We start from the raw sequence: 10,548 nt of genomic DNA on the forward strand, positions 1-10,548 counted from the left end.
CGGCCTGGGAGCTGTGGGTTTGGCTGCAGTCATGGGCTGCAAGGCTGAAGGAGCCAAGAGGATTATCGCAGTTGACATCAATCCAGAGAAGTCTGAGAAGGCCACGGTGTTCGACGCGACCGACTTTGTGAACCCCAAGGATCACTGTATGTATGTATGTATGTATGTATAACAATTTTGGGTAAATTGGCTCATTATATTTAAGATCCATGCTGTTTCTCCATCGAGCGCAGTGCCTTGGAGTCTTGTGTGAGAGGTTGTGGCGTCGGCGTGATAGTTGGGATGATCATGACCGACGTATCTACGCACCCCTTTCAGCTCATCTCTGGACGCACATGGACGGGCACTCTGTTTGGAGGTGAGACGAATATGACCATCACTGTGGTAACTAAATGGGTGTGAGCTCATGTCCTGCAACTCTTGGTTAGTTGTGTTCTAGATAAGACTGTGATTGTGTGCCTCAGGCTTTAAGGGTAGGGATGCTGTTCCTCAGTTGGTCAAAGCCTACCTGGACAAGAAGTTGATGGTGGATGAGTTCATCACTCACAACATGACTTTGAACCAGGTCAACGATGCCATTGAGCTGATGAAGCATGGTAGATGTACACTCCCATTCTTTCTCCTCCATTCATGACTCAACAATAACACAGATCAATGAAAGGTGCAGGTCTCCTCATTTCTCTTTTACTTTGGTTCCACAGCATCCGGACGGTCATGACAGTTTCTCCACAATGAGACCACTGTTGCTTTCAATGACCCCAAAGTAATTTGGTAATTTACCGTTATATATTCTACAAAATCTTTACATGATAGTCATACAAATAATGCACTGCACATTATAAACTGATCTGTTAATTATGCATAATATATATGCCCGACTCTAAGCACTAAATACTATTCGATGGAGTAGATTGTGAGAATCAGCTGCAGTGTTCAAAAGCAAAATGTATCAAAGTGTTTAAAGAGCAAAATAAATGGTATAAACAGAAACTCTGTGGCGGTCTTGTTTTTGTTCTGGTTTTATTGTGTCGCAGCATTGTCTGTCATGCCTCTGAATGCTTGATTAAACTTGGTTTAAAGTGTCAGTTTTCCCTGAGATCTCCTCAGACTAGCCGAATTATGTTTGTTTAACTTGGCAGACAGCACTGTAATCATTCTGCTAGGATGGGCTCCAGGATCTGTCCCAGAGCAGTACTTCTGTTTGCTTCTTGAAGAATTTATAATAAAAGATACAATATTGTAGTTGAACAGGGGCAATAAATGAAAAATGATATGAGACTAACGGTACATATAATAACCGCTGTTTGGCACTGACATTTTACAGAGCAGAAATTACAGTTCACGATTGCTCTCTGTTTGCACTGATGGTTGAGCGGATGGGTTTTATCCAATTATTCATCCTTATGATCTTGGAGAAACGAAAGCAATTACTGTGACTGATTAGTCTTTCAATCTGTCATGATGTACAAATGATTACGACCTGGGCTGCTCCTTCCTCCATTCATTTCAAAACTGGAGTCACAAATTAAAGGTATACTTGACTTAAAACTGAACCACACATTGTCAACCGATTCAAATGTGACCTTACCCAGTACATGATACCATCCAACTCTTAATAGAATACACCATTTACTCATAGGGCTCAAAACTACAGAAACCTTATTCCAACAAAGGCAGACGAAAAGATAAACTTGAACATATCGACGACTAGTGCCAACGGCCAACTAGCGCTTGTTGTGCGCCAACGTGAGAGGAAATGACTCTTCTTACCAGCAGCGGGTGGTGGTCGGTGTTCGTCTTCCAGGGATATACAAGCCGTTCTGATACATGAAGAACAAAGCTGAGTTTTCCTACCATTTTCACACTGCTCTCGCTCAACACTTTGCTTATCAGGTGAGGTAAAAATGAGAAGGGACTTTTGTGTGTGCGCCCTCTTGACTTTACTCGTTGGCAAGCTTTCCTCACTTCCGTTTCTCTTCTCGTCCACTGATTCGCTCATGCAGGACCCTCCTTGGTGATTGGTCTCTAGACTGAGATAAGACCTGCACTCTTACCTAACCTTGTGAGGGCGAGAGCATTTGTGAAACAGCATGGCAACTGCAGGGAAGGTAAGCACGCTATCTTCTCCTCACACGCCGTGACATCAGAATAATGAACTTCTGCAAAAGCTTTAAGGGATTAAAGCTGTCCCACAAACGCTGCTAGGGTTGCTAGGACTTTTCCTCTGCTCAGTCAAGCGTTTATGGAATAGAGGGAATGTTAAGAGTACAAGAGGGTGGGGTTGAAACTGCTATTTATTTTGAACATAAGTTTTCATTTAACTGTAAAAGAGAAACCCTCTCGCACTCTGTTGCACAATCTACAAAAAGGGAAGTCATTGGAGAGTTTTGTGTTTTTCTTGGAGGGCTCTTGTTGATCTTTAGTTGAGGCTTCCTGTTGTTGCAACATAGGGGGGAGAGAGGTCAAAGTTTGCCTTGAAGACAGTATTTTTCATGGGTATGTTATTCTCAGCCCGTTGAGAAACACAGAAGAGCTGAGGGCGAACGGACTCTGATCCAGTTTTCTATAGTCTGCAATACAATAAAGTATCAAGGTGTTTTCCGCCATCCTTTGAATCAAGGCTGCCTCCACTACAGCACCGAACGGGTTAAATGTCCACAGAATTGTTGTCGTCAGCCAGCTGAAGCTGGACGTTGTGTTGTAGGTCGTCCGGTGCAAAGCTGCCGTGGCATGGGAGGCTGGGAAACCTCTGGTGATGGAGGAGGTGGAGGTGGCACCTCCGAAAGGCGGGGAAGTTCGCCTCAAGGTAATGAAACAGGGCTGACGTGTTCGCTATGGACACTCGTTTAATAAAGATGAATTAAGACCGTTATGTTGCTGCAAACTCTTCAGTTAATGTGTTCTTACTTCATAATTTAAATCGGTTAAAGGAACTGATGCAACTATGAAAAAAAGTCATTACACCTTTAGTACACGGCATAATATTTATAATCTACCCCATATGATAACCAGCTCCACCTGAAAGCTTAGTCACTTTTTCCTCTTGTATTGTATGTGCAGTACAACACTACAGTGTACTTTGTACCTTTAGTTATTTCTGGTTATATGTTGGAAAAGAGAAGAATTTGCTTTATTGTTACTGTATTCATAATTTACCATGAACAAAAATATCTTCTCTTTATATTAATACAATATTTACACAAGTAGTATAACCTCTACTTAAAGAGATTCTCACAAATCAACGACACTGAAGAATTAAGTAGAGGATATAAATGAATTACGAATAACATTTGATTCATGAAACTGATTGATTTCCCCGCACTACAGCAAATCTTTGTCTTCGGTTAAGAGCATGTAATAAACGGATCGAGCACAGATCAGATCACAGCCCTTTATTTCAGATTGTGGCCACAGGGATCTGTCACACTGACTCCTACACTCTCAGTGGGTCCGACCCCGAGGGAGTTTTCCCTGTGGTGCTGGGCCACGAGGGAGCCGGCATTGTGGAGAGTGTCGGAGAGGGAGTCACCAAGTTTCAGACAGGTTCCCCCTCTCTTCTCTTCCCTTCACTTCATTAAGGGTTGCTGGGTCTAATGTGAATGTTCAACTGAAACATGCGTTTTTTTGTTTTAGGGGACGCAGTCATACCCTTGTATATCCCACAGTGTGGAGAGTGCAAGTTCTGTAAGAATCCCAAAACCAACTTGTGTCAAAAGATCAGGTAAATGTCCTGGGTTAAAGCATTTGCAGATCCGCCTCTACCTCTACCTCGTGCAGCTCATCAACTGTCAGATCTGCGCTTGTGTCTTGTTCTCCAGGCTCACTCAGGGCAAAGGCTTGATGCCAGATGGGACAACCCGTTTCTCTTGCAAAGGCAAGAGCCTCTTCCACTTCATGGGCTGTAGCACATTCTCTGAGTACACTGTGGTGGCTGAGATCTCCCTGGCTAAAGTGGACCGCAGGGCCCCTCTGGACAAGGTGTGTCTGCTGGGCTGTGGCATCACCACGGGTTATGGAGCCGCTCTAAACACTGCCAAGGTGAGTCTGGCGCCCCTTATGTCACTGTGCTGCGATCATCGGTCACCCTTCAGTGTAGGCGGGATTCTCAGCTGATCGCCAGAGCAACATCACCGTCAACGCAACACTCACTGAATCCTTTCATCAGCAATCAAACATAGGAACATCTGCACTTTGTAAATTGTACGCTGTAGTGTACTGTGGTGGGCTACCATTTTGGTTGAAGAATAAAAAAATTGCAGTCACTTGACGGAAGCTTTGCTATTTAAAAATGATTAGACTTTTTTTTGTCTCGGGATGGCAAAGGCAGTTTGTTTAAGACCAAAATATCTCAACAATTATTAAATGCATTTCCAAGAAATTTGATATTGTCATTCATGGTTCCCAGAGGATGAAGCCAAATGATTTTGGTGATCCCTTGACTTTTCCTCTGGTGCCACCAGCAAGTCAAACTTTAACTTGCGAAGTGAATTGTCTGAACATCTACTGGATTAATTGGCATCAACGTAGTGGACAGACATTTATGGTCCCCAGAATACGTGTTCTAATGACTTTGTTGATCTGCTGACACTTCCTTTGGTGCCACCATGAACTGTAATGAAAACCTTTTGGATTGATTGCTATGAAATGTGGTTTGTAATAACATAAGTGATTCATTAACTCTTCATCTAGTCAGTTCCAAATCTTAATTTGACCATCTACCTGCAAAACTAATAACATTCCTATCAGCCTCAGCTGTACTTTGTGTAAAGTGCTAATTAAGAAATGTTAGCATGCTAACACCCCCGACTAAGATGATGAACAAGGTAAACATTATACCTAGTCACCATCAGCATGTTACATTATTAGCATACTGATGATACCAACTAGGTCAAAGCACCCCTGTGCATAAGTACAGCCTCACAGAGCTGCTGAGATCAATTTTAATATGCATTTAATATGAGCCAGCATGTACCTACGATCAACATACGTCAGTGAAAAACACAGCTGAAGCATGCAGGAGCAAGCACATGCAAAAAGCGTGGGCTCCTTTTCTAATCATTATGGGGCATTAACTTGAGGTATTCTAATTAAGATCAGTCTTATTTTCCCTGCTGTGCTTACCTGTAACTGCCTCTTCTGTCGCTCGCCCTGCAGGTGGAGGCCGGCTCCACCTGCGCGGTGTTTGGCCTGGGGGCGCTGGGCCTCGCAGCAATCATGGGCTGTAAAGCAGCCGGAGCAGCCAGGATTATTGGAGTCGACCTCAACCCTGATAAGTTTGAAACCGCTCGGGAGTTCGGTGCCACAGACGTGGTGAACCCAAAGGACCACGGCAAGCCGATCCAAGAGGTCCTGGTAGAGATGACCGATGGCGGCGTGGACTACTCCTTTGAATGTGTGGGCAATGTGGCAATCATGGTGAGCGGGGAATTAAAAATTCCATGTTATTGACCAGCTCCCCTACTCAACAATTCACTTGTGCAAGCTGAATAATCCCATGACCCTAATAAATATGGTAAAACCACCTCAACTCTACTCAAACCGCCTTTAAGAAAGAATAAATATAAGATAAACACAATTGAGCAAAGTCCAAATAGATTAGGGTGAGGTTGTGGTAGAGTCCAGGTGCTGTTTAGATCCAGTTGATGTGATATTGTCTCGTGGTGGCAGAGGGCAGCCCTGGAGGCCTGCCATAAAGGATGGGGCACCAGCGTAATCATCGGAGTGGCAGCAGCCGGACAAGAGATCTCCACCAGGCCCTTCCAGCTGGTGACCGGACGCACCTGGAAAGGCACTGCCTTTGGAGGTAACGAAGTAGTTGTTCAGAGAATGCTTTGTTTTGGGACGCTGATGTGAGGGGGTTCCTCATTCACCATGTTAAACAGTTTGGTTCAGACATTCACGTGCCCTCAGGAGAAGTTTGCCTTCAGGTCTTTCTACCAGAAAAACGGTTTCTTTGATCTTTTCCTAACCCTAACCATTAGGTTTGTTGCCGAAGCCTTAGGAGATTTCCAGTAGAAAGGCCAAATTCTCCCATGTGCCATGCGCACGTCCCCGTCAAGATGAATTGAGGGCTTTTCACCTTGCGCCAGCATCAGGTCAAACATGTAACCTGATCAATGCTATCAAATACCTGCTAGCTAAACTTACGATCCCTTTTTGTTTAGCCCCAGTTAGCGAATGTTAGCATGCTAACATGCTAAGCCAAGACCATGAACATGGGAAGATTATACCTGGTAAACACCAATGCGTTAGCATTGCTCATTGTGACCAGGCTAGCATGCCGGCATTAGCATTTAGGTCAAAGCACAGCTGTTCCGAAGTACAGCCTCGCGGGGCTGCTAGCATAAATGTAGTGTAAACTCTTGAATCTTTTCTTGTGGTGGGTGTCACACTGATTAATATGAATAAAACTGTGTTAACCGAGTTCCAAACTGATGGCACATCATGAAATCGTCCCTGTGTTCCCAGGGCATTTGTCTCTTGATACAGACTTGCACTGTAAGTGATTGGTATGGGTTATCTTTGCAGTTCAAACATACATTGAACATGTGAGCAAGGAAAATGAAAGGCCTCCTTAATGAGAGTTATATTTAGGATATTGAGCTGTGGAGCATAGATACACTGCCCATAATGACCACATAAACCGCACAGAGCAAACCAGTCAATAGTTTTCTACAATAACTGCTCTTTCGTAAAAATGAAAGGAGCTGACAAATAGCTCAGCTCACACCCACATATGCACACTTCTACTTTATAAACGCTTGTTCTTCAGTATTCTGCCGTGTGCCCCTGCAAGTATAGACAAAAAATGTAATTGTGTGCAACCACTACTTTCCTCTACTTTAATGAGCTCATTTACACTTTTCCCAGGATACAAGAGCGTCGACAGCGTTCCAAAACTGGTGGAGGAGTACATGAGCAAGAAGCTCAAAGTGGACGAGTTTGTGACTCACACTCTGCCCTTTGAGAAGATCACTGACGGTTTTGATCTCATGCATGCTGGGAAATGGTAAGCCTCCGTTTAAGATACATTTTTGAAGTGTGTTTTTTGTTAACGTGCGCAGTGATCCAGTGTCCCTCTGGGTTCGGCCCGTTAAAGGCGCTTTGGGTCACTGCTGCCCTCTGTTGAGGACAAAGCTGATATGAGTTTGACAGGGTTTCATATTAATGTGCACCACCAGAGGTCTTATGACGTCTTTCCTCAAATAGGAGCTCTAATTCAGTCTGTAAAAGAAAAATACAACAATCTAAATCCGATCTTCATCTTCCAGCATTCGTGTCGTCCTTCAGTTCTAGAAGCGAAGGAGCGCAGGAATCTCACTCCGCGTCTACCCTGCTCAGTTCAATAAATAATCTTTCAATTCCCTGTTCCAGTGTGTTTTATTTGAACAATACACAGCCAGATACCTCTTTGATCAGCGCTTCACCCCCCCACCCCACCCTGAAGGAACGTGCGTACACCGCAGAGAGAACACCATGTGAGGGGGGGAAAACACAGGAACCACAACAAGATTGTTGTGAAATATTCTTTGATCTATGCTGAATGAATAATGAGGTAGTACAACCACAAACATCCGGATGGCATCATGGCTGGATGGGCGTTAATTGATGAGGATTTGGAGTGCTTCTTTTCGAGAGCAGCCCGGTGAAGTTGTTGGGAGAGAGCGTGTTGAAAGACCGAGCAGACGAAGTGAAACAAGTCTGCTGGAAACGCATTCAAAATATCCTTTTATCATTCTCCCTGAAGGATTGGAGAACAAGGCTGGTCTGTCAAGTTAAGTTTTCACCGTCAGCGCAAGTGTCTGTATTCGGGCTCTGGTGATGTGCCTTCATTTCCCCCCCCCCCCCCAAAAACGTTGACCCAAACTGGAGCGGACTTGAGAGGATTACGACAACTTGCTTGCGCTCAGCTGTGTCATACTCAGTTAGGCGGAACATGTCAGCGGCCATGTTTTCCCCAACAGCTGAGTACAAGCTCTACAGCTGGAACCCAGAAGCTAAGTTATTTTTCCCCCCTCAGTATTTCTACTGTCTTTGAGGCGAACGTGGATGATTCTTATGAGGACGCATCTTGAAATGGATGGTTCAAAAGGGCTGTGGGCCTTTTAGCAGTATGGGGTTAATTAAGAATTTAGCAAGTCAGTTTTGCACACCAGAGGAGCAAATTCACAAAAGGATTGCGCACCTTTTGCGGATGCTAAACCTGCACAAATAGGACAAAGATACTGTGATTCTTTGTGGTATTCGCATGTATGTAAATTATGTGCAGACAACTGGTGCAAAATTGGCCCCCGTTCTATGCAGATGAGCCCCATTTCAAAAACAGTCCAATTCACAAAGATCAGTGCTAGCAGCCAAACATAGTTACAGTGAATCATTTATTTAGGAATGCAGTGACAGGGTGTAACAACAATAGAAAACTCGCCTACATGTCATTTTTGAAAATACATGTGAAAAAAAAAAAAATGAAAATTAAGTTTATTATGTAAACAAATGAATTGTTCCCTGTTAATGTCACTTTGAGACGGGGCAGCGGCTGCAATCCATTCTTTGTGAATTCACCCTACAAACTGGTAATGACACCCGCACCTTTTCTGTTATGACAATTCAAAATGGCTGCCATCAAAAAGAAAAAAGCATTCTCAAATTTATACCATTGTTTGTTGATGGGCTGTGTCCAATAACACTTTAAGTACTCAATATCTGCTGAACTCCTTCCAACCTGTCTACAGCATGAATTACCATTTATTAGTCACTACAGACTAAATACTATGAAGTCATGTCTATGGGCACATAATAGAGCCATGTCTGTATCTAAAGGTTTACTGATACATTCACACTCAATGTAGCTTGAAGTAAACTAACAGCGTCATAATCTAATCTCAAATGCAGCTTCGAGCATCATTGTACTCCACTTAGTTTACAAAGGCTTTAAGGCTCCCAGGTAGCCAGACAGTCGTTCCTCGTAATAAAAGGCTGGTGAATTAGACCACTTTTGGGATTTGGATCACCAGTGAATCCAAGGACAAACTCGCCCACACAGAGCTACAGAAGAGTCATTTATTACTCCATTAGAAGAGATACAAAGATGGCAGAGAAGCCACACATCACATTAGTCCTCTGAAAATAAAAAGAACGAAACGCTGCTCGCACCGGGAAAATCCCCCACGTCAAGGTAAATGGTGACCGTCGAGATGAGGGGGTCAACATCGGTTAACCCTGCCTTGAGATATCCGGCATGTTTTGATAACTAGATTCACACATTAAGGCTCAATTTGCTACACCCGGGCTATCGGAAAAACACGAGACGCCAAGGGAGACTTCCTCGAAGCCGGATCAACGAGCTCAGCACTCTCGGTGACGTTACTCTCACACAGGACATCTTTGCAGATGCTCTCTGGTTGCGTCAGAATTCTCCTAGCAACCAACGGCTGACGACTGGAAAACTTGACTGTGTACTAATAATAGCCACATTCAGGATATGACACTTGAGTTGAGAGTGCTACTACTGAACACGTCACCAGCTAGATGGACAGTGATAGTTGCCTTGGTGCTGTGATTAGCCAACAGGCTAACATGAAGCAATCAAATCAATGGATTCATTTTATTTACCAACCTGTACAGACATTAGATCATCCTTGGAAATGTGTTAATTTTGCTTTCTTTCTATGACGTAATTGATAAGAGTGATACAACTCTCATATCTGTGCATTGAATGTTACAACCTGGAGCGTTTAGCTTAGCGTAGCATAGCTTAGAATGACGACTGGAAACAGGGATGCAGCTAGCCTGGCTCTGTCCAAAGCTAACAAGATCCACCTACCTGCACACCGAAAGCACATTAATTAACGGGTTAATAACATTTACTACAACAAATCGTCTGTTTAATCCATCCAGAAAAGTGTAAAGTAAAATTTACAAATTGTGGTTTTAAGAGTTGTGTTTTTCACTACATTTTTTTGTACGAAATAAACTATTTAGGTATAATGTGTGAATTGCTGTGCTTTCAAGGCCCAGGCTAGCTGTTTCCTCCTGATTCCAGTCTTTATGCTAAGCTAAGCTAACTGTCTCCTGGTTGCAGTTAAATATAGAAGGGACGATCACGAGAGTGGTATAGATCTTCTCATTAAACTATGGGAAAGAAAGCGATCAAGAGTGTGTCCTAAAATATCAAACTAGTCCTTTAGATATGTCTGTTGGTGAACTCTGCTTCTGTTGCAGAAGAAGTGCAAGAGGATGATTTTTGTCGACTGAAATTTAAATTGAACTTAACGTTTTTCAACTTATTTTCTAGATCTGAAAGAAGTTTTGAGTTGCTAGTTGTTGAGGCTGTGAGACTTGTTGAACCAGTTTCCAGGAACCATCCTTCTTGTGTTTAGTATTGCTGATTCTTTTCGATCCGTCTCTGGGAAATTCATATGAATTGTGATGAAGTTAGCAGAGGTTGGGAGAAAAGACGCGAAGCATGGCGTACTAGTCGGATTTGCCCTGAGCACCGCACCACACACACACACACACACACACACACACACACACACACACACACAC

The 10,548-nt window shown here is 43.4% G+C and overlaps 2 protein-coding genes across 2 annotated transcripts in view; both read left to right on the plus strand.

Annotated features, from left to right (window-relative positions):
* LOC116393986 (alcohol dehydrogenase 1-like) overlaps positions 1–718 on the plus strand; it is a 44,393-nt gene extending 43,675 nt beyond the window's left edge. The window contains exons 6-8 of the mRNA XM_031866729.1: positions 319–358; positions 465–596; positions 702–718. Of these exons, the coding sequence (XP_031722589.1) occupies positions 319–358; positions 465–596; positions 702–718 (189 nt within the window). The remainder of the gene's footprint in view (positions 1–318; positions 359–464; positions 597–701) is intronic.
* Positions 719–2,060: 1,342 nt separating this feature from the next.
* On the plus strand, positions 2,061–7,362 carry LOC116393961 (alcohol dehydrogenase class-3 chain L). Its single transcript, XM_031866694.1, has 9 exons — positions 2,061–2,108; positions 2,705–2,806; positions 3,402–3,543; positions 3,634–3,721; positions 3,819–4,038; positions 5,155–5,415; positions 5,668–5,803; positions 6,871–7,009; positions 7,272–7,362. The coding sequence occupies exons 1-9, from the start codon at positions 2,091–2,093 to the stop codon at positions 7,294–7,296; spliced, it is 1,131 nt and encodes a 376-aa protein (XP_031722554.1). The 5' UTR covers positions 2,061–2,090; the 3' UTR covers positions 7,297–7,362.
* Positions 7,363–10,548: the final 3,186 nt, after the last annotated feature.

This window comes from Anarrhichthys ocellatus, unplaced genomic scaffold, assembly GCF_004355925.1.
Source record: "Anarrhichthys ocellatus isolate YVR2014 unplaced genomic scaffold, GSC_Weel_1.0 scaffold36, whole genome shotgun sequence".
In the NCBI taxonomy this organism is placed as follows: domain Eukaryota; kingdom Metazoa; phylum Chordata; class Actinopteri; order Perciformes; family Anarhichadidae; genus Anarrhichthys; species Anarrhichthys ocellatus.